Raw genomic sequence first — 24,033 nt, forward strand, 5'->3', positions numbered from 1 at the left:
AGTTAAGCCACATAGTTCTAGGTAAACTGGTGGTGACTCCACCTCTAGGTCAATCTTTATTGTCCTGTCTATCGATTTCAGGACAATGAAATCAATCCAACTTCCTCTTCCTCTGCTTCCAAATCTGTTCCAAAACATTCATAATGCTAAAATTTATTTTAGTGGTTAAAAAAATCTAGACTATAATGTTTCATTTTTTTCATTATTTTTTGAAATAAAATGACATGAATGACATCAAGTAAGTGAAACAAAACACATTGAGTAATTCAATTTTAGCTCAAACTCAGGTGTTTAATAAATATGTAGTATAAACACCTCTTAATAACATAAGTAAGTGAGCTCTCTGCCAACTAACATACACATATAAGCTAAAGTGAGATTTGAGTGTAATTTATTTCTATCAAAATTTCTTTAGCATATTACTGAATACTTCTTTTTTCAAGTATTAAAGGGGGAATCTGGAGAAAATTCAGGTATGGTCCAAATAATAAATTAGAGATGAACACAGAAAACATGGTTTATGAAAGCAGAGAGTTTTGCCCACACTCTCTTTCGCAGAATAGAACAGTGCCTGGCAATCCCGGGGCCTGTTGAATGAATGCACGCATGTGCTGCCTGGAGGCCTCGTAACCTACGTGGCCGTCGTGCAAGAGCATCCTTGGGAGGGTTATTTTGGGGAGTGCTGAGTAAAGAGCCCAAGAACAGCTGATAGCTTTATCATTACTGACTTTTGGAGTGAAACAAAATGAGGCCCTTCAATTGTTGATGAATGATTTTGAGGAAAAAAAAATAAAACTAAATACACTCAAATAACTATAATGACAAACTTACATGTCAACAACTTGGATTTAGACTTTCTAAAGTTGCCAAAATGAACCAAAAGAAGGGAAACATATCTAATAGGAATGTTTCTTGTTTCCATTTTGGACTTCTGAATCATGTATTTAAAGAAAAAAACATGTTTATGGAGGTTCAAGTTTTTTTCCTCCAGCTTATTAGATATTCCCAATGTTTTTTAATAATTTTTTAAAGATTTTATTTTGATTTTTAGATAGGGGAAGGGAGGGAGAAAGAGGGAGAGAAATATCAATGTGCAGTTGCCTCTCATGGGCCCCCCGCTGGGGACCTGGCCGCAGCCCAGGCATGTGTCCTAGACTAGGAATCTAATCAGCGAGCCCTTGGTTCATGGGCTGGCACTCAATCCACTGAGCCACAGTAGCCAGGGCTCCCAATGTTTTTAATATTATCAACTTTAATAATACCAATAGTGACAATCTGTATTTATTCTCTATAAAAATATGTACTTTTTTATAGTATAGAAACATCCTGAATACTGAATTGTCTAAAAATATTCACTAATGAAGATAATTTTGGAATGGGATAATTTTTGATTATTTATATTCCTTTAAAATAATCAATAGGCCATTGAATGGTTTTCTTTGTTGAAAACCTAGCTTTTCTCTTGATAATAATTACTTGTATCATTGTATCCTAAACCACTCCTATTCTCTTGAGGTTACATGTAGCACCATAATAAACTTCATTAACTCATCTAAGTCAATGTTTTGTAGGAAATTTGAGATTGGAAAGGAAAAAGAAAAGAAGTTAAGCAACAGGTGAAGATGACGTCAGTTGTCCTGTCCCCAAATATTCAGCCTCCTCCATTAGAATGAAAAAAGCTTTCCCAAATTTACACCCTTTGTTTCCCAGACTTCTTCTTTTACCAAGCAATTCTAACAAAGAATTAATAATTATTAAATTGTTAACACTGGCTACGGAGTTTCCTAACCACTTTGGCAACCTCTTCACGGGCAGCCGTGGGGACTCATGGTTTCCATTTTCAGTTGCACATACTAGAGCCTGTCGTGTTGACTGAGGTTAAAAAAATAGCATTGAGACACATTACAGAAAAACTTACATTGAGTTATTTCATTTTACTGCCTACTAGTAACTTGAAAAAATTTACTTTCCCCAGTTGCTTTCTCCTCTTTTTACTGCCATCACAAATCAACTAGATTAAGAGACAAAGGACATTTCTGTCTTGCATTTTCAGGCACTAAATGTCCTGAGGTCAAAGACTTCCACTTTCATATTCTGAGTTCAGTTCTACCTACTGGTGGGTACTCAGTACATATGAAGTGATGATTATACTAATTCATGTCTGTTTAATCAGGCATGTGTGATGTATGACTCAGAGTACTTAAGCACTTAGACAGTGATTAACTATAATAACAGTTGCATACGATTCTTCTAATTCCCAAGTTTCATGTGCCATCTTGGCCAACTATTTACAACCATCATCATCTCCTTTCTTCTCCTCATCAACATCAACTGACTTTTATTGTGTATGTCACCGTGCGAAGCACCCTCAGCTATTTTCGAGAAAGCTGGAGTCTTTAGACTTATTTTTCTATATTTATTCACACTTCTCGCATTTTCTGGTCTCACAGAAGCCTCGCTGCTGAAATAATTTCATTTCCCTCTGCCTGATTGCTCAATTATTTTCTCTTTTCCTAAATTAGTTTGATTTAATGTCATGTCAGCACTTTGAATGGCAAGCCTCAATAATGTAAATCAAGCACATTCACTGCAGGATGCTATTCCTAGCACCTCACTGATTTTCTGACACAGTGTGCCTTCTGGAGTGTAGAAGAGGACGGAGACGAGGCTTGAGACTTCAGTGCTGACCAGGATTTAGGCCGGGGCATTTTGCCAAATATTCATGTTTAAAAGCAGTGCTTTTTCTAACTCTTTGATATCTTTTGTCACTGATTTTCAGGCCTTTGCTATGACCAACCAGATCCTGGTGGAGAGGTCAGTGACAGGGTGGAAAGAAATAGAATATGAAGTGGTCCGAGATTCTGATGACAATTGTGTCACTGTCTGTAACATGGAAAACGTTGATGCCATGGGCGTTCATACAGGTAGGCAAAGCAGCTTCCAGAATTATAGTAATGCCTTCCGCCCATGTCTCTGTTGGTCCATCGCTATTACCCTTCTTATCTTACAGTCTAGGGAAAAGCTTTTATTTTTTATTTATTTTTTAACAGGCTTTAGTGATAAGCTTTTATATACATACAGCATTCACAGTATTGACAATACTCCCACATTTAATCTCATCTTCACAAAAATCCTACGAAGTAGGGCAAGAATTATTATTCTGATTTCACTTGAGGAAGGAGTCTAATATAAGCAAGTCATTGGTATAAAGGTAATTGGTATATTGAAAGTCACTGGTATAAAGGTACTACTAGAAGCTGGAAGCATTTGCCAAGTATTCAAGGACAGAGGCATAGAAAGAAAGAGAAAAGGGTCAAGGACGTAACCTTGGGAAACATTTAGATTTTACAGAGCGGGAGAAAGAGGAAGAATTAGTGCTGAATAAAAAGAAGAGAGTGATGGGAAGAAAAGCAGGGGAGAACAGTACCAAGAAAGCCAATGTAACAAAATACTTCATAAAAGGGCTCTGGTTTTGGCTGCATTAAATGCCATGAAAGGTCAAGAATGAGGTTTTGATATGGCTTTTGGATGTTCCAGAGGACAGTTTCAATACAAAGTTGGTTATGTGAGCCATATTGGAGTTTTGTGGCAATTAATGCTAAGCAGAATTGGTAAACTTTCAAGAAGTTTGTCATGTAAAGAATGAGAGATGGTTCTTGTGGTTATCTAGCAGTGCTAGGGGAGGGGCTTCTTGAGCTGGTAGAGATCTGAGCATGTTTGTAGGGAGAAGGTGACTAAGGACTAACGGATTGAAGATACAAGTGACAATGAAGAGGAGTGAGAAAATGGGAAGGGATGAGATACAGGAACAGGTGATGAGCTGGTATGGGCTGAAGAGGAGATGCTATTTTATGGAAGGAAGAACTTGAGAGACAGATGATTTGAGATGAAGAGAAGAGAAATTGAAGAAGTTAATGTTTATCTGTAAGATGACTGAAGCTTTGACAGCTAGAGGAGCTTGGGAAAGGTTAGAAGGGTATCTGGGAATAAGGCAGGTAAAACAAGAATCAGAGGAAATAATGCCCAGTGTGCCTTATATGTATCGCCATAAGATAATCCTTTTCCCACCGACCCCTTGGACTGTCCTGTGTCTTGTATCATGCAAATAAATTAACGAGTGTTGCTTGGATGTACAGGTGATTCAGTTGTTGTGGCCCCTGCCCAGACCCTCTCCAATGCGGAGTTTCAGATGTTGAGACGTACTTCAATCAATGTCGTTCGCCACTTGGGCATTGTGGGTGAATGCAACATTCAGTTTGCCCTTCATCCTACCTCAATGGAATACTGCATCATTGAAGTGAATGCCCGACTGTCCCGCAGCTCTGCCCTGGCCTCAAAGGCCACTGGGTAAGACCAGGATGCTTGACCATGGATTTGTGGATTCTTCACAGAGAGAACTGGAAAATTGGCAGCTAGTGAAGACTGTGCTACATTTACAAACTATAGTCCCCATTTCTGTATGCTGGCTCCAGCTCATTTAGCACCCTAAGGACATGGTTATTAATGAGCTTTCTGCCAGATTGAGGCAAATAGTATTGCTAGCTGGCTTTGTTTGCTGGCTAATCATAAACTAATCAAAATCTGCGTGGTCAACACAGGCTAAGAAAAATCTGCTTCTTAATTACACTTTGCAGATGTTGTAAAAAAGCATGAATTAATCCTTAATTTTAGTTCTCAATTGGCTTTTTCAGGTGTAGCAAATAATAGACAAATAACATAGTTCATTTGACTCAAGCATTCACTATATGTTATTTTAGTTTAGCAAACTCCATAAGACCAAACAATATAGGGTTTTTCTGTAGGTAAATGCTGCCACCAAATAAATAAATTTACTATCCATTTAACAACTGCTGGCACACATAGTTGGAGGGAAAATTAATCAATACCAATACCAAAGGAAAAAAATACCTTTTTTTCTGTTAATATATTTAACACCTGGCATTTAAATTATATGGCATTTAAATGAACAAAATGTTTACCTCTAAAGATTTATTTATGTAGCTACACAGTGTTGTATGGACTGGTGGAAGGCACGTTGCCCTAGGCGAGAGCCCAATTCCCCTTCTTGTTCTTCTACTCACTGTGAGACTTTGGATGTATCACCTAGTGTCTCTGTCAGTCTCCTTACCTGTTAGATGGGGGAGTTATATTAAAGGGCTCATATGTAATCCTATAGTTCTATGAATTATTTCCTCAGACACTATTACCAAAACTGACATTCCAGAGGAGGATAGTCCAGTTTTCAGAGTGATGGGTTTCTAGGAAATCCGAAGTTCAAAGATAATTTGGAGATAGAGCAAGGACCCAAACTTGCAATGCTTACATTTTCTGACTATTACATACCCCATGGTCTCCGCTAACTTCACTGTCTTTTCAGGGGCAGACATGCATATATTTTGGAGGTTTTACACAATTGAGTACTTTATGTATCAAAGTAGCTACTGATTTTGGATTGAAGAGGTGAAGGTTGAGAGCTATAGCACTGGGGGTCAGACACACAGAATGAATTCTTTGGATCTGTGCCTCTACACTTGATCATGATTCACATTATTTTAGATGTGGCCAGTGGATTTTTCTGTTCTGAATGGAGAATTATGTGTATTTTATATCCTGATGTGGAATAATATCAGAATTTCTAAGAAAGACCAATTTATGTTTTTGGCTGCTTTTAATACTTATTGTGGAAAGAAAAAAATAAATTTGTCTCTTCCTTTATAGCTACCCATTGGCATTCATTGCTGCAAAGATTGCCCTAGGAATCCCACTTCCAGAAATCAAGAACGTTGTATCTGGCAAGACTTCAGCCTGTTTTGAGCCTAGCCTGGATTACATGGTTACTAAGATCCCTCGCTGGGACCTTGATCGGTTTCATGGGACATCTAGCCGGATTGGTAGCTCTATGAAGAGTGTAGGAGAGGTGGGTCCTTCGTTAATTTCTTTATTTCATCCTGTTCTCAATTATTTTGTCTAGTTTTTAACATTGTTGAAAGTCTTAAGGTTGTCTTGGTATTTACTATGTTATTAGTTGAAGGTATATAGGAATCTCATTTCATGTCTAGTGTTTCTTTATGTTTCTATTGGACTGTTAACATAAGACATTTGTTACATGCCCATTTAATGGATTCTAAGAGCATCCAAGCATTCTAGTATTCTAAGAGCATTCAAAAGGAGAAACCATATATGTAGGTAATAATATATACACATATATTAAAACACATGCCTATGTTTACATAACTGAATTTTAATATATTTTATAACCTAATCAAGGAAATAATACTGTATAAAATATAACATGATGTACCAAAAAGACCACTGAACTGTGGATAAGAATTCAACTTTAGTCCATGTAAATTGTGGTTATAATCTCTGTGGGCTTCACATTCCACGTCACGTCTACAAAAGAAAGAAGCTGGACTGGAAAATCTCTCATGGCCCTTGTAGCTCTAAAATTCTAAATTGTGAAGAGCACAGTGGAATGTTGCGGCCCCTTTTATTATACTGAAGTATTACAAGCTTTTAGCACCTTGCAATTTTACATAATGTTCTATTTTAAATTTTAAATTAAAGCTAGTTTTTGATTATTCCATCTTCAAATAAGCAGTGCTCCATGTGTAGGAGAAAACAAAGGAATTCAGATCCCTACCTCTGAGATCCACTCTCTTGCCACTCTCACCAAAAGGGTTATTGCTTTTTGCATCCAGAAGGGTTGGCATATTAGAGAGAATATTAGCCTTACAACAAGATGAACTTGGGTTTTACTCTTGGTGTCATCTCTTACTAGCTAGAGACAATTATTCAAAACACTGGAGCCTCAGCCTCTCCATCTGAAAAGTGGAGATGATGATACTTACTCTGTGGGGCTCTTATAAGGCTTAGGACTAATACATATAAATGTTTAGCAATAACTTTAAAGGTAGATTCATACCACATTTCTAATAAATGTATTGCATCAGTATTATTGTCATTGTTTATGGGTAGAATTTTTTAATACCAGCAGTTTGTACAGATCTCAATATATACCTCTATCTGTCTGTTTTACTTGATCTTATCTCTCTCTGTAAATGTAGGACCTCTTAGTGTACGCCTAGGTACCTAAGCCAGTTAGATTACAGAGCAAAAAACCTCTTTGCAACCTGCTGTTCTTGTTGGCCTTCATTTTTGCCATGACACAGATTATAGCCCTAAACTCAGATGAGTCATTTTAGAAATGCATGCCACTAATCACAGGAAAGAAAGCTTAAATTCATCAGCAGTGCAGAGGAAAAGGAAAAAAAGCCCAACATTTTACTGATCAATCATATTCACATATGAGAAGCAGAACTATTACTGTTTTGGTTTCCTTAGTTTCCAAGATATTAATGGAAGGTTTTAAAGTAATGACTGACAAGGAACAATTTGACCTTTTAAATGAAAATGTCTTCCTAGCTGTAAAAAAAAAGTAGTAGTTTTTCTTCCTTCATAGTTGTTTTAAATCTTATTTTTTCTATTATGCTTCAAGGTACTCCATAGAATTAGAACTCAAATGTCATGAAAAGTTTTGTTGGTAGTGTTTTTGCTAAAAAAAAAAAAAAAAACCCACGTTATTTAGGTTACATTTTGTGTGCAGTATCCCTTTTCATACTGTTTATAGTAAAATTTACAGGGAAGAGAGTGTGAGATAATTTTGTAATGGGTTCATTCAGAGCTGATTATCTGAGGGATTTTTTTGCTGTCAGTTAATTTTAACATTTAGTTCATTTGTTCAGTTCAGGTGAGCAAACATTTCCTGAATTTTTACTACATGTGGGTAGTAGGAGGATAAAACAATGAGTAAGATGATAATTGTGACATTGAAATATTTGTGGTTGCTAAGTTCAGAATGTATAAACTGAACCAGAAATAATATGAATTAAACTGTATAAATGTTAAAATACAATATGTATATACAGGTGCTATAAAAAGGTAAGAGAATATGGTAGGGGAAGGCCAAGATGTTATTCCACTGGAAAATGGTGAAATTTTCACTTAATGAATGTGAATTTTAATAATACAAAGTATTAAAAACCACAAATTTTGAATAAACACAGTTATATATTCCTATGTTACTATATAGGAAAGTTTGCTTCTCTCTTATTGCATTTATTCCATATACCATTATGTACAGTGTACCTAAATAATAATAAAAATTATGGTGAGGATAGAACTAGTTACTTTATAGGGACAACTTTTAAATATGTAATATTTACAAATTTTATTAAATATTTCAAACATATTTCCTTAATTTGCTGCATCATAAAACATCTAATATCTGGCAGTGTCTCCCATGCCGAGGTGAGCAAACCTATGAACATTACAGTCTGACTCTTCAAATACCACTATGTCTTGCAACTTGCATATCTGAATTGGACTAAGATTTTATTTATTCCCACTCTTAAGAATCTTCCCCTATTTCTAATTAAATTTGGAACAGTGCGGCTATCTGCTTGACTATAGTGATCTTGGTATGTGTATCTCGTTACGGACCCGACATGAAGATTTACTAAAATGACATTCATGAGAATTCGGGTCTATTTGAGGAATCACGGAAGTTTACTGGTGGTAGCATTATGACTGTTATTATTCTAAATTGTCAACCTAAAATGCATAGCAATCTATTATTCTGTGGAAAGATTCAAAGGCAGTGTTTATCTACTGAAAATAACTGGGTAGGCTTCAAAGTCAATTTAAGTTTAGTTCTGACTTGTAACTTGTCCAAACTAAATCACCACATGGTTTTTCTAATTGATTAGTGTACAATGAGCTGTAAAGATTGTGGGAAGATATGTTGAATTTGTCATGGAGAATTTAGTCTCTACCTACTCTCAAAATCTAAATTTATCAGTATTTGTTATGATTCTCAAGGTTCTATTAGTATTAATGCTTTGCTATAAAGAAAGCCTACATGTCTTGGGTACTGACTGATACCTGTTTATAAATAGGTCTTTTTCGCATGTTAATATATGCCTGGTTTCTCTTCATTTGCTTTCTCTTCTAAAAGACATCTGCACAAAAGCAGGGTCTTATTGGGGGAGGGTTTATATTGCCCTAGCCACAGATACACTATTTTAAATACTACTGTCTGGAGGAGGTATAGGTGATTTCCTCATTGGTCTCAGCAAATACAGCTAAATTCTGTAAGTGGTAAAAGACTGACTCAATGTTGAAGCCTTTATATCAAAATCATGGCAAAAAGGAAAGAAGAAGGAAAATAACACCTAAATTTGAGTAGTGTTCTGATGTATGTTTTATTCTTAAGTCTTTTCTGAAAAGTATTCTCTTTGTAGTTCTGTTACGAATTAGAAACACATAAGCTCTTTCTTTAAGTATGATCTCTTAAATATGTATTACAGGTCATGGCTATCGGTCGTACCTTTGAGGAGAGTTTCCAGAAGGCTTTGCGGATGTGCCACCCATCTATAAATGGTTTCACTTCCCAACTCCCCATGAACAAAGACTGGCCATCAAACCTTGACCTCAAAAGAGAGCTGTCTGACCCGTCCAGCACCCGCATCTATGCCATTGCCAAGGTAATATATGACAAAGCGCCCAGAGCCACTGTTTTTTTTCAGAATATAGACAGCCTGAACATTAAAGTAAAACTGAATCACAAAGCGATCTTGAATTCAGGGATCTGGGGGAAATTTTAAATTACTTAGTAGCATTAGATTGGGGATATCTATGGATTTCATCAGATTATTCTATAGTAATTAATGAAAATTATCCTTTTTTATTGGACTTTCAGTCTAGATTTAAGGATACATTACAGTTTTAAGGGATGATCACAGAGAAGAAATGTTCCTTCCTTTTAGTATGTGTAGTATCAATACTCTTAACTAGATTTGATAATACCGATTTGTCATTTCCTATCACTCTCATTACTTGCTCTTGAAAATATGTAAAATTATATTTTAGAAAGGCAGGTGTATAAATAGTATCGCTTACTATGGATTACCTAAGACTCTAGAGCACTCTTTATCTGCTTCTTTTTCTGTGTTTAAACAACAACAGACTATAAAGAACTTCCATAATTATAGGCTTTTTTTTTCTATGTAATTATTTTATTGGTCTTACTTTTAGAACAAAAAGAGACGCACATTTCTCACTTCCACACCCTCGGTCCCTTTTATGCAAATTGAATGCCATATTAATCTCCTTTCATGTTTACTATGCTTAGAGTTTTGAAGTTTCCGCTTATCTGATCTTATAAAAGGTGACTTGGGCAGCTGGGATCTGTCTGGTCAGAAATCTCTGCATGGTTTTCTGACATTTAAGGAAGCTTAGGCATTAATCCTCCAACAGTGTCGAACGACACGGGAGCTACAAAGCCCTGCTGACCATTTTCTGTGTGCATGTGTACGAGTAGGATGAGTTGAGGAAAACAGGAATCTTGTCTTTGAAAGGGGTATCTCCCTTTGTAATTTGCTGTTGTCGCAACATCAAAATGCTGTTAGCGATTCTGAACTCACTACAACTTTTCCATCCGTATTTTGAGAGTCCCGCAAAGAGGGAAGAATGGGAGGGAGTGTTTCCTTTACTGCATGTATTGTATGTGCTTCTCATCTTTATGTTCCTAAATGCAGAATATTTAGTTCCTGTTGAAATCTGGGAGATACTAGTATCTTTTGATGAACACTCCTCAGTGTTGAATTTCAAGGTCATAGAGAATTAACATTTTTCTCTGGTGGTGGGGGTGATAGTAATGATGAGAGGCTAACCCAGAAAAACAAAGCCATCTCACCTTCTTTATTGTTTTCACTTCAGTTGTTTTTTTTGAAAAAAGCAGTCTACCACATTCATATGTGTACATGTATATCCATATACATATAATTTTTTTCAGACAGAGAGCAGTAGTGGATTTTTTCTCAAGTCTAGTTATCATGTTTCTGCCAATTTAAAGTAGATGAAAAAAAGAAGTATTTCTAAGTTCCCAGCCAGGCAGTAAAACTCAAGTATACCTCTGATTCTTTTCTAAGAGACTTATAAAAGATGAAAATTCAGGGGAAATGCGCGGAGATTCTTTCTTACACAGAGAGCCCTGTGTTTGAGCAAGAAGTGCAGGGTCTGAGGTGTAAGTTATTGTCTGCCAGAGTGCCGGGGGAAGGAACTGATTTCTGTTTGTTAGAGGTCATCATTACTGTTCATTTCCACAGCAACCGAGAACTTGGTGATTTTGACAAAGAGTCTAAGCGCTGTGGAGAGCTGAAGGGGAAAAAGAATGAAGGGAGTGTGTAAATCTTCGTTCGCTTTCATGATTCTTAGAAAAGGCCAACTTGCTCTGAGGTCTGATTTTTGCGGCAGTCTTATTTCAGGATGACTGGATCATCACCTCTTTTGATTTGGGGAGAACACAGGGCACTGTTTTTGATTTGGAGAACATTAGAGTCACCTCAAACTTGCTTGGGGTCATCATGAACTTCATTATAGCTGTGCGAATGGCAAAGCTGCGGTGCTTGAAGGTGAAGTCCCAAGATGGGCGGGATCTAGCTCTCTCTTCAAAACCGCAGATGTGACTGTATTTGCCTTCCTCACAGGGACGTGACTACAGGATTCTAGGTCCTCCATCGATCGCAGTGATTGCTGTTGTGTGATCGTGTGCACACTTCCTCTGGTCTGTCCAAACCATGCCGTCTTCAGGTTCTCTCCCCTCCCAGTGTCGATAGCCAACAGCTAATTGTGCTTTAGTCACTTGGAAAATACGACGGGATATGAAGTCCTTGGGAATCTGGCTGTAATTACAGGGAGAATTATACTTATGAAATGAACATGCCTTTGAGTATTCCCAATAGATGTCATCTATTCCAGTCAACAGAATTATAAACTGCTGTCTCTCAACACATATATTTATGGTCTCACTGATATCAGAAATAAGTAAAAATTTTAAGAAAATTAAGCTCCCTGGGTTGAAATATAACAACAGATTTGCTAGTTACACACACACACACCCACACACACATATATTAGTGGGATCTAGAAATATAGAGTGCCACTTTATAATATGTTGTTTTGGAATATTATCTGATTATTTTTATATAAGTAGACATCTTTTGAATATGAAAGTGTTGGTTTTGAGAGTTGCCTTTACACACTTGGCTTTTCTACTTGGCCTAATGACCCATAGTGGCAATTTTACTCTTGAGAAGTTGTTAAAGTAAGCTGCAGAAAAAGGCTGAGTTGCCTATCAGAACTGAAGTTATTACTACTCTGTTTTGGAATATATTAGGATTGTGTAAGATGCCTGCCTTAGTGCAAAAGTCAAAGTAACTGATTCAAAATAATTTTTTGAAGTCCTCTGTGAGGAAATATCGTATAGAAAAACTCCAAGCCAAATTGGACCTGTAAATTCTCACTGACTAGTTTGCTGCATGCATGTGGAATGAAGTGATAAAAATATGCAATTTGCTAAAGGATAATTATCTAAATACAAGTGAAATGATTCTAGATTTTCTTACCAATTTGGCTTAACTATAGTTTCAAGAGATTCCATTTAGTGTCAAAGGGATGTCCCAATTTTAAGATATAGTTGGTAACATAGTCATATTAAGAGTAGAGGCTGAGCCTATTAGGGGGATTTTTCGGAATACACACTACCCTGATTAACTCCGAGCACCTCCTTTGTATGTCGCTGTGGAAAGAGGTGGCAGTATTTGTAGGTTTATTGGGAGCAACGTCAATGACATGATATCAGTTTCATGTTTCGTGTCTCAGTCTATAGCCTCAGGCTCTCTGAACAACAAGGAGCGCGACGGCTGCTCTATGTTTTCAACCAAACAAGACATTTATAAAATGTTTGCTGAAAAATATGTCTCTTCTCCTTTTCTCAGGCTTTGGAAGACAACATGTCCCTTGATGAGGTTGCGAAGCTCACATCCATTGACAAGTGGTTTTTGTATAAAATGCGTGACATTCTCAACATGGAAAAGACACTGAAAGGGCTCAACAGGTAAGGCAGCGTGGCTCCGGTTCGCTCCAGATATCTCCTGTGCCATTTTTCGATAGTCTTTTCTCACCCGTAAGCATTTGGCCAAAATTATGCTTTAACAAAGTAGAGTGCCAAGGTTGGAAAGCAGTAGCCTTATCCAGAAGAAATGGCAGTTTTTTAGATGTTTACCTACTGAAAGGTATGTACTGATATTGGGCTATCTTCTACCCCATCCTTGCCATCAACATAATGATGCTCTCATTAGGTCCTTTGGATTTATGAAAATCAATGTATCTTTATGACATGTGCTATTTAACCGCTAAAGGATACCTAGGTTTAAATTTGAATAATCAAAAGAGTAATATTCCTGTTTCCTATACATTTTCTGAATTCTAAAGACTATTTTTCTCTTTTAATATCAAAGTACACCTAGCTATATGTTGACAAGCCAATGTATCCCTCTGGCATTTCATTGATATTTTTAACATTGGGGCTTCTAGTTCAGCCTAAGCCACATTCACGTTTCTGTTACCAGACTCTTCACCTCTTACCAATTTACACCTTTACCTCTATTTTTAAAATTTCATGTTCAGAATATTCCAATTATGTCAGTACTTTAAAATCTACTTTTTATTTTTTCTGGAAAGACCATTTGTAGGGGCACCTCAGGTTTATGAAATCACATGTCTTAAAATGTATTTTTGATAAGAGGAGTACTACTTACCAATTTAAGGAACACAGTATATTGTTCTTCAGCTTCTCCCCCTTAAGAGAGATCTGAAATACATTGCTATTGGAAAGAAGCTTCACCTACAAGCCTAAGCATATGCTTAGAGAGGGAAAAATTTTTGCCTGTGTACAGTAAAGTGTTCTTAAATGATATGGGAAAATATAGAAAAATTACTCAGTTAAAATTGTGGTTGAGGACAGTGGAAGAGCTCAGAATCTTGAATTCTCATCGATTTAGCAACTATAACATTTACTGGAGTTGCTGTATTTACTTAAATGAGATGCATATAAACTGGGCACTAAAAACACTTGCTATTCTTTTTGAGCAAAATGAGGTTCTTTTTCATCTATTCAACAATTGCCCACAACAAATGCTTGGTTTTGAGAACTAGCAGTTGTGATCTTGCTTATAAGTCATTCTTTCCAGTGATCACATACAATGAACAGTGGATAGCACACAAGTTCAGAATGGAGCCTCTACATTCGTCTTGGAATCCTGCTGACTTGAGGTTTCCTTTCTTGGTTTATGGTGCCAGCAGAACTTCCACGTTGAATTACAGCCTGTTCCACTGTTTTCAGTTTCAGACCCCGGATTTCCTCTGCCTCTGAAACTGCTGCAATTAAACCACTTGAGGGTGCTAGAAACTTACAGTACGCCAATTGTAGTGGTGGAAAAGACCTGGGGTGAAAAATAGCAGATGTAATTGTGACTTAAATTTCCACTTGATAAACCTTCTGATATTCAGACAAATTCGATGTTTTAATTGAGTAGTTTTTGCTACAACCAGAGGGCAGGTTGAGATTCTAGCGAAGCAAAAATAAGTGCATATTGATAGTGACTAAGGTCCTGGGAAGATTGGAACAAGTCACCGTTATAGGTCACTTATAATATCTGTTGTATTTATTTGCTGATAATTTGACATTTTCAGCCTTCTTTTTCTTGCATAGATATATTTGCAAATAGAGATATTTTCTATTCCCAATTATCTACATTAAACACTTATATAATACTTTTTAATAATTTAAAATATTCTAAAAAATTTATTCTTAACAATGATCTCAACAGATGATTCATGGTGTTAGTAAACTTAAACCCTGGATTCGTTCTCATCTGAGTGAAACTTCACTGTTCAATTTATTTCTTCTGGTGTGTCAGAGATGCACACACAGCAGTTGGAAAGCGGTTGTTATTGAGAGGTGTTAGATAAATGAAATAAAAGTAGATGGCCACCGAAACCACCTGTCTCAATCCTTCTGTGGCACGTAAGGTCCTGAAGTTTAGAGCCATTGCAGCTGATGGCACATATGTGGGACCTGAGCTTTCTTTTCCTGTTTTGATTATCACCATCTTCTGTTTTTAGGGATTATGACATCTTCTGCTTTTTTCTCAGCCTCTAAATATCCAGAGAGGCTTAGTCATTAAGGCATATATAGTAGCTCCAACAGTAACAGTTGCTCTCTGTTAACAGTTGGCGTCATACGGCTGATGATTGCCAGTCTGGAGAACAGTTAAGGTCACTTGTTCTACTTGCTCTTTTTTGTTTGCACTTATTTGTGGTTCGCTTTGTTTCAATATCTCAGCTGCTTCAGTGTTGAGAAGGTTGGCTCTAGGTATAGGCCCAGGAGGTAGCTATTTATTTGGTATGATTTGAAAGAACCCCCAAATTCTCTTGCTTCAAAATATCTCTGGTACCAATAGGCCAGGTCCCTTTGTATTTTTCTTATAGGATCCTGGGAGAATAGGCATTGGGGGTCTTTAGGGGGAGAAAACAAGAAACTTAAAGTGAGGATGAAGGACGGAATGCCAGACATGGGTTGAGTTTCGCTTGGCTCCTTCCTTGCACACTGGAAGGGGCACAGGCTGAAGAGCCAGTCGGACGGCCTGGTGTGCAGTCTCACCCACTCCGGAGTCGCGGGCACGGTACCTCCCTCACTTGTCTGGCCTCACATTCTTTCTGCTAATGTCCGCTTTATTGTTTGTGGAGCTTAAATGATGTAGGCGTAAAGGAAACCTGACACATAATGAGTGCCCAAGGAAGTTTTCCATTTTTCCCTCAAGAAGGAAAATGTGACTTATAAAGACTATTTTGATGTTTTTAGATGTACACATTTAAAGACTCATTTTTAGCATCACAATATGTGTTAGCTTATATATTTTGCAATATGACATTTCTTAATTTTCTTTATGATGCATTGATACTTATTTTAATACCAGAATTACTTTTTTTAAAAAGAAGGCAATGAAGCTAGTGATAATAATGCTATCCCTTTCAAAAGATGAGTCACACTCCATTATGCTAATAAACACAATTCCCACTCTACAGCTGTTAATCCTGCTAAATTCTTCTGACATTTAATGAACATATTCACTAGCACAGGATGAGACTATCACTCAAACTTATGGCTAGTCTATGCCTATATTTACATACAGTCATCTGAAAGGAAGTCTAGACCTTGACTACCAAATAGAATATACCCACATCTTTAGTACATATGTTAATGTCCACCGACTGGAATGAAGGAAACAAAACTGACTGTAACAAGGTCAGCATTAAAGAAGTAACAGATGAGTTTTCCATGTATTTGAGAAAGTGGAAATCACTTTAAGAAATCCCTTGCCTTGAAGGGTGAAAGTAAACATGTATTATGCTAAGGATGATGAATGAAATCCCAGCCTTCTTCAGGATGATGAGACAAATCAGACGGGTGTTAAGAATGTACCATAAAAAAGAAGGAAATCTTACCCTTTTGGACAGCACAGGTGGACCTGGAGGGCATTATGCTAGGTGGTTGTACCATTTTGCATTCCTACCAGGTATTAATGAGAGTTCCTCTTGCTCCAAATCTTTAGCATTTGGTATTTTCAGTGTTGTGAATTTTGACCATTCAAATAAGTGTGTTGTCCATTGTTTTAATTTGCATTTCCCTGTTGACATGATGTAGAACATCTTTTCATATGATTATTTGCCATCTGTATATCTAATTTGGTGTCTGTTAGTCTTTGTCCCATTTTAAAATCAGGTTGCTATTTCAATGTTGAATATTAAAAGATTTTTATATTTCAAAAAAAAAAAAAGAGTTATCCACTTAGAATCCCGGCGTGGAGACTTCCAGGGTAGTATCCATTCTTACCAACGTAGTGATAACCAGTGTTCAGACAGCTTCAGCAAACAGCTCTCTTCCCAGTCAAGTTCACTGACTGTCTCCTTTCCTCTTAAATTGTTTACGGATGCTCAAGGGCATGCTAGGAAAGTTGACTGTTCTAGGCAGTTCCCCAAAGTTATAAACTGGTGTAGTAGCATTAGTGGATGTGGAGTGATAATCTCTTTTTACAGTGGATTTCTTTAGGTTTCGAAAATGTTCTCTTTATTCAGTGTGATGTGAGTTGTATCATGTAGAATTCCATTGTCCCTTGGCATATGCCCTGGGATTTAGATGTTTGATCTATTAACTTCATGTTACCAGATCACTTTACAAGCAGTGTCCGAGAAGTTAAGCCTGTCAGAATTTTTAATGGTGCTGCATTTGCATAAGCCTTATCCATTGGCCTTCACTACTGAGCTAGCCAACTTTAGTATGCCTATTTTCACCATAGTGACCCTGCCAGCACCAATTCTTTCACACATAAATACTCCTCTCATATAGCCTTTTTAATCAATACTCACTAGAAGGAAATATGCTTATTTTCATCTATTAAAAACTACAAAAATCTTACCTATAGTCCTTTCCTTCATTAGTACATTGACAGATTCAACCTTGGTTATTGCAGATAAATCTGGCCTGGAGGGCAGAATCCCAAGTACCGTAAGTCAGATAAATATGTCAAATGTCTTCATCAAGGAGGTTCTCCTGATGTAGCTGCTTCCCTAAAGTAACAAATAATGTATTTAGAACTCTACCTGGTAACACAGAAACATGAATTTTGATTCAATCAAACAATTTTGAATGCCTTCCAAGTATAAAATAATAATCACCACATTTATTGCCTACATATTAGGCACTGTTTTAAGCACATTATTTTACTTAATGTTTGCGATTACCTAAGGAAGGTAGTAATTATCCTGATTTTATAGATGCTAAACTAAGGCACTAAGATATTTAGCAACTTCTTTGATATCACAGGCTAATAAATGACAGAATTGAGATAAAACCTGAGCAGGACTGCAGAGCCTAGGATATTCAGTGTTTAACCCTATGTGATATATGTGTGTGCATGTGTGTATATACACACATGCACATGTGCACACAGACACATACATATATGTATATGTAAATGTATATGCATATATGTGTATATGTATATAAACACACACGTATTTGTTTAGGTGTGTGGAAAGGCAAACAATAACATCTACAGGAAATAAGATTACATATCATAGACACTTTTAGTATAGTTAAGCGTGGTAAATAAAGGGATGATAGTCCTGTCACCATAGAACCCATATATGGTGTTTCAACCGTGTTAGTAACTCATGGACAAGCACAGCTGAACCCCTTTTGCTCTAAGTAAGAAAGGAAGTCAACTGTAATAAGGCTTGTTTGTGTGCAAGAACTATTTCCAAACATTATACCCCCGACATACTTATTTATATGAGGTTGAATTAGCAATTTTAGATTGAAAAGCAGTCACAACACTCGAACACTCACACACATGAACGGGCGAGAAAAACCGTGAGAGTGTCAGTTGCCGGCTTTGCGTATCTGCATCTCTTCTGCTGTGACTTCTTTCATTTTTTTATTTCCTTTTTTCGATTTGAGTTATTTAACTATTTTTGACGGCCATATCTAACTCAAGGACATTATTATACCTGCTTAAATTGTATAATTTTGTTTTTTTACTGGATGAAACTAAGTCGAATTAAGTTTTGAATTCTTTAAGTGATTTGCTGAAAGAAGGCGGCCAGGTTCTGCGTGTGCGACACCATGTTAAATCACCGAATGGAAGGAGTCTGTCATTTGTGACGGTTGCTTCTTCCCTTGCATCTCCTTCAGTTTGGGCAATTTTCCTGGAATGGTCCGTTTTGTTTTCTGTATCTTTTGTTAAATGCTGCTATTTTTGTTAGCAACATCGTGGATGACTTTTTTTTTTTAAAAAAACCCTGTTTTTATCCATTTTAGATGTTCAAAAATAAGGGAAATGACTATTGTGGACACTTCATCTCATCTCATATAATTACAGGAGGCTGCGATGTGAACCTATTTCTCTATTAATTTTTGACATTAACTTTATTTACTATCGATAATTGTGCAAATTATCCAAAACTTGCTTTTATTCCACTATTCTATAGATTGCATGTGTGTTCTTCATTATTTGAACTCTGGTAATATTAATATTTGTTCCCCCTTCATTCTTACTTGCTGGTATATTCAATGTAAATAGTAAAAACGATGAAGTGTACTTTTGGAGGACCTAATTTTCATGTGACTGCCACCCCCGTGTTCAATGGGATAAACTACATCCACTGGCAAGTACTGAGAAATCATAGGTGTGCCTGTGGCTCAGGAAAACAGTCTGGGGCCAGCCTGGTGAGTTCCACGTGGGCATGCAAGTGCTAAATTGAGCTCAGTTAAGTTGGCCATTTCCCTGCAGCCACAGACTTCTGGCAGCTGTAATAATGCAGATGTCACCTTAGCTGGAGCACTCCTTTTGAATGTCCTCTCCTATACATGTTAGTTTCTATTGACTTTTTATTTAACTTGCTCATGAAGCATGACAAAACCAGACAAGAATGTTTTGTGCTTATATTTGATGGAAGTTTCGGGGGGAAAATGTCATCTAAAAGATGTTGAGACTTGGGTATAAGACAGAGAAGAGCTGGTACTTCTTTCTAATGATAATTTATACTTTCTGGTAGGAAAACATTACCAATGAACAACTTTAGCTTTAAAGTGTATTCATTATAGAAGAAATTTAGGGAAACATATAATTGCATGTTATAATTTTTATGATACTTTGCTATGACATGTTATTGTTTTCCCCACTCCAGTCTGTGGACATTCAAATATATACTAAACTTGTGGGTATGTATTATTTTAAATGTGGAATGGGAATGGAGATGTTTGGACGCTTCAGTGGAACCTATAGATTTGAGCTGCAGAATATGGGTTATGCCCTTTGACCTCACTGCCGACTCACACTATATTTCTCAGCGTCAGTTTCACCCCAGTGAAACAAAGAAACACTCCTGTCTTATTTTACTAGTCAGCCATGCAGCTAGATGAATATATGATGTATAGGAAATAATTAACTCTAAAGGAAGACAATTTTATCAGTTACTACATATTACCATTCTATAGTGTTAGTCATACACTAAACCACTTATCTAAGAATCTCACAAAGAGTACTAAAACTTGGGGCTCACATAAAAAGTTCATTTTCTAGGTGGGGGTGGGTGGGTGGGGGAAAGTGGTAGTGGGAAAATGGACATAACTGTATTTGAACAATAAAAAAAGATGAAAAAATTATATAAGAAAAGGCCATTTTCTCTCTATAAGAGTATCACTGTGGGAATTTCCATGCCTCTATGAACTAACACCAAAAATACACTTTATTTTAAATTTGTTTTTACATTCCATGTAATCAGATAGGATATTGTAGGTGAGGTCATGAATTTGATTGACCTCCATTAGTTTTTAAATAATAATTCATTGAATCAGATATAGTAAATTTTACATCAAATATTTAGTGTTTAGAAAACCCTCATTGAATTCATTATTTAAATAGTGTTTTCATTGTTTTGACAAATAATTATGCATTTTGAAAGTGTGAGAGAGTACTCGATTCTGGTATGGGCAAGATGAATGTTTCACATAAAACGTTTTTAGGGTCATTCTGAGATCATTCATAAAATGAATCTTGTATGTTTTCTTCATATTGATTCTTATATGTTCAATAATTCCAAAAAGTTTAAGTTGATTTAAAATAATATATACTCATAATTAGCATATATGTGTCTATTAATAGTTAAGAATAAGTAGATCATCTCTATGTCGGTATCTCTGATCTCAGCTTGATCTCAGCTTTATTTACCTGATGGCATTTCTCTCTTAAGGAGTTGTTGTTATTAGGCCAAATGTTATTTCTTCATCTATTCAGTCATTAATATTTATTCAATACCTACTATGTGCTAGACATGGTACTAGGTCCGGTGTTATTTGTTAATGAATCATTGATTGGTAGTCATTAATCTGCCTTCAGTGGGTTTGTAATCTATTTTTGAAGATTAAGTATATACATAGTTATATGTATGACAGCATACTTTTAATGAACCAACAAGAGGCAAAAATGCAAAACCATTACAGCTTACAGGAGGTTAAAAACAAAAGCTCTAAGATCTTTGCGTATGTTTTTTTTTATATGTCTCAATTTAAGAGTTCTTAGAAGGTATGCATCCCTACCCCATATTTTATGGATGAAATGATGGCTCAGAATGTTTAAGTAAGCTTTTCAAGATTTCAAAGATAGTACATGTTTAAGCCAGGATTTGAGTTTTTAGGACCTTTGGAATCCAAGGACTTTTGTTTTTCCTTCGGTATGTCCCAATGTCATGGAAGCCAAGGGAAGAGGGAATTTAAAACAAAACAAATAAAATAGGATGACACTTTCAACAATATTGCATGTTTAGGAAGAACATTGAGCAAGTCCACCCAATCTGATGATAGGGAGGTAGGAGTAGTAGCTGGACTATGAGGACCAAATGGGCAGTAAGAAAGAGGAAGTAGGTAAATGGAAGAATACTACTTAGAAGGTGACATATTGTGTTTGCTTGTACTTTGTTATAGTTCTGCTCTGTTTCATAAAAATGAGAATCTTTCTATAAAGAAGTGAAATTAGTGAACAGAATTAAGGAGGATATTATCTACCTATTTGCACAATGTGTATAGTTAGAGTCGCACAGTTTCACTTCAATGTTCCGTAATTATTACAAGTAGGCTAGCAACAGCCTCCAATTAAATTGTAAATTCCACCAGGACAAGTTCCAATAGGCTATTATTATAAGGTTTTCTTAACAACTTTCGCTGATTTGTGCATATGCAAAGAAGAGTTCACCCTCCTAAAGTGTAGTGTCAGTTCTAAGAGAGATAGGATTGGCTTCCCATTCTTTATTTACCATATATTGTCTTGGAAATTGGCCTCGCATAGAATAAGCATTTAATGATATTTGTATGATAACATGCCTGTTAAATAAATGAAGAACTATTCCTGGTATAAAGTGAAAATCAAAATTTTTTTGTCAGGCCAGAGAAGGGACCTGGAAAAAGATGCATTAAAATTTCTGGTTGCTTAAAGGGACCCACAGATTTATTAATTCAAAAATATAAACTCACTCCATGTTAAAAGATACTTAATTTAACATCTCTAGTATTTTTGAAAAATTTTTCATTTTTCAAGTGACTATATATCTATTAATTAGCTAGGAAGGCCCTGAATAAAGTTTTTCTAATAAAAGGAGATTTATTTAACTGTTTTATATTGTCAAATAGGAATTATATACAGTGTAAGCATTATAATGCTTACATGGACATAAAATCCCTATCGCCTGTCGAGAACAACCAAAATTTGTGAAATTGTCATTAAAAAATTATCCAAGTTTTCAAGATTGTAAATTTTAGAAATTTTTTTTCTGAGAAATATCCATAAATATTTATAGTTGCAGTGAAGGCTCTGAATTAACCAGCAGAGGTTAAGGCAGAAACTCTATGCTTATGGTATTTAAAATACAGAGATCTTTATTTCTCTGGTGACCTATAAGTGCATTTCTGTTATAACACAGGAAGAAAATAATCACTATTCTATTTTTGTGGATGGTCAAACTGAGTCACACTGAATGTGAGTCCTCCTTTATGTCTCATAAGTCAGGGGAAGGCAAGAAATCTAGCCCCGGGCTCCTGCTTTTGGTTCTAGTCCTAAGCCTTTTCAAAAGCTGCTTTTAAGAGAGATGACTTCTAAATCAGACAGCTGGAGATCAGTCCCTCCTTGGCTGTCAAGTTGTGAGCTGTGTGTTTTCCTGCCTGAATTGTTGACCCCATTTACAGCAGAAATGTTGTAAGTGATGTGTCCTTCTCTAGGACTCTTGTGGGGAAAACACGGGGGCCTGGCGCGGAGAAAGCCCCCACGGTCACCTTTCAAAGACATAAACAGAATTTTCAAGGGTACGGGGAACTAGGATAAGGATTTTTGTTTTACAATTTGCTTTGTTTATAATAAAAGACTGTATATGCACATGCACACACACATATGCATATTTTTCTTCCTTTAAATAAAATGCAAATACCTAATCTTCTATGTCAATGCAGGTGTGAGTCAAAAACTTCTGAAGTGTACAATAGAAATTAAATTTATGCTCAATAGGTGCCCTGAGCTATAATTACAGAAACTAGATCATCACCAACTGACCCCCCAGAAGTTTCTCACTTGCTCATGCACACCTGACAGGGGTATCCAAACTTTTGGCATCTCTGGGCCACACTGGAAGAAGAAGAATTGTCATAGGCCACACATTAAATACACAAGCACTAACGAAAACAAAAAAAATCTCATAATGTTTTAAGTCAATTTACAATTTTGTGTTGGGCCACACTCACAGCCATCCTCGGCCACATGCAGCCCGTGGGCCGTGGGTTAGACACCCCTGCGAGATGCCATTGTGGGAGCACTGGGCCTATACACCTGCCCTTGGAGGTGAAGTGCGTAGCGTTATATCCTGAGGAGCATAAGGCAGTGGGCACTCCTCCCACAGCAGAGTAAATGCCCGATGCACATTCTCTTCAGAAAGATCACTTGTGATTTGCAGGCAGTCGTAATAAGGTGGCCCTTACCTCCTCCAGGTAGGGAGACAGGAATTCTGCAGAGGAGAGGGAAGAGACTGAGGAGAGCAATGGGGATGAAATTTAGGTGACTTGCCACTATTGTTCTGCTTAACTCCTGCTGTTTCTCTTCTTCCTTGATCTCCTCTAAGTGATTGCTCCTCCCCTTCCTCGTCCTCTGACATTTGGATTTCTGAAGCATTTATTACCTGCTTGGCATTGTGCTAAAAAAACTTTTTACATTTTTATTGTTTCATCTGATTGAAGTTTTTCCTCAGCATTTTTTCTTAGCATAGTTGAAGCTGGATTCTAGATTTGGCCCATGGCATTTGCTTGTCAAAGGTTGGAACTGGCAGTTAGTAAATGTAATGATAGTGTAATAGCCCTCACAATCAGTATCATTGTGGCCATGTGGACATTGTACATACTGCCTCATATCCTACCCTTCTGCGTGCTCTTAGCCAATGGAATGATTTCATTGGCCATGCTTTGCTCTAGAGAGCTTGAAGAGTGAGCTGCTCAATTTGTTCTTGAGTACATATGTAGTCATTAGTGTGAAG

The 24,033-nt window shown here is 36.7% G+C and overlaps 1 protein-coding gene across 1 annotated transcript in view; it reads left to right on the top strand.

The window, feature by feature from the left end:
* Positions 1 to 24,033, top strand: part of CPS1 (carbamoyl-phosphate synthase 1) — a 113,885-nt gene that overhangs the window by 44,433 nt on the left and 45,419 nt on the right. The window contains exons 17-21 of the mRNA XM_024563735.4: positions 2,780 to 2,924; positions 4,137 to 4,347; positions 5,719 to 5,917; positions 9,369 to 9,545; positions 12,840 to 12,958. Of these exons, the coding sequence (XP_024419503.2) occupies positions 2,780 to 2,924; positions 4,137 to 4,347; positions 5,719 to 5,917; positions 9,369 to 9,545; positions 12,840 to 12,958 (851 nt within the window). The remainder of the gene's footprint in view (positions 1 to 2,779; positions 2,925 to 4,136; positions 4,348 to 5,718; positions 5,918 to 9,368; positions 9,546 to 12,839; positions 12,959 to 24,033) is intronic.

The sequence above is a fragment of the Desmodus rotundus genome, chromosome 2, assembly GCF_022682495.2.
Source record: "Desmodus rotundus isolate HL8 chromosome 2, HLdesRot8A.1, whole genome shotgun sequence".
In the NCBI taxonomy this organism is placed as follows: domain Eukaryota; kingdom Metazoa; phylum Chordata; class Mammalia; order Chiroptera; family Phyllostomidae; genus Desmodus; species Desmodus rotundus.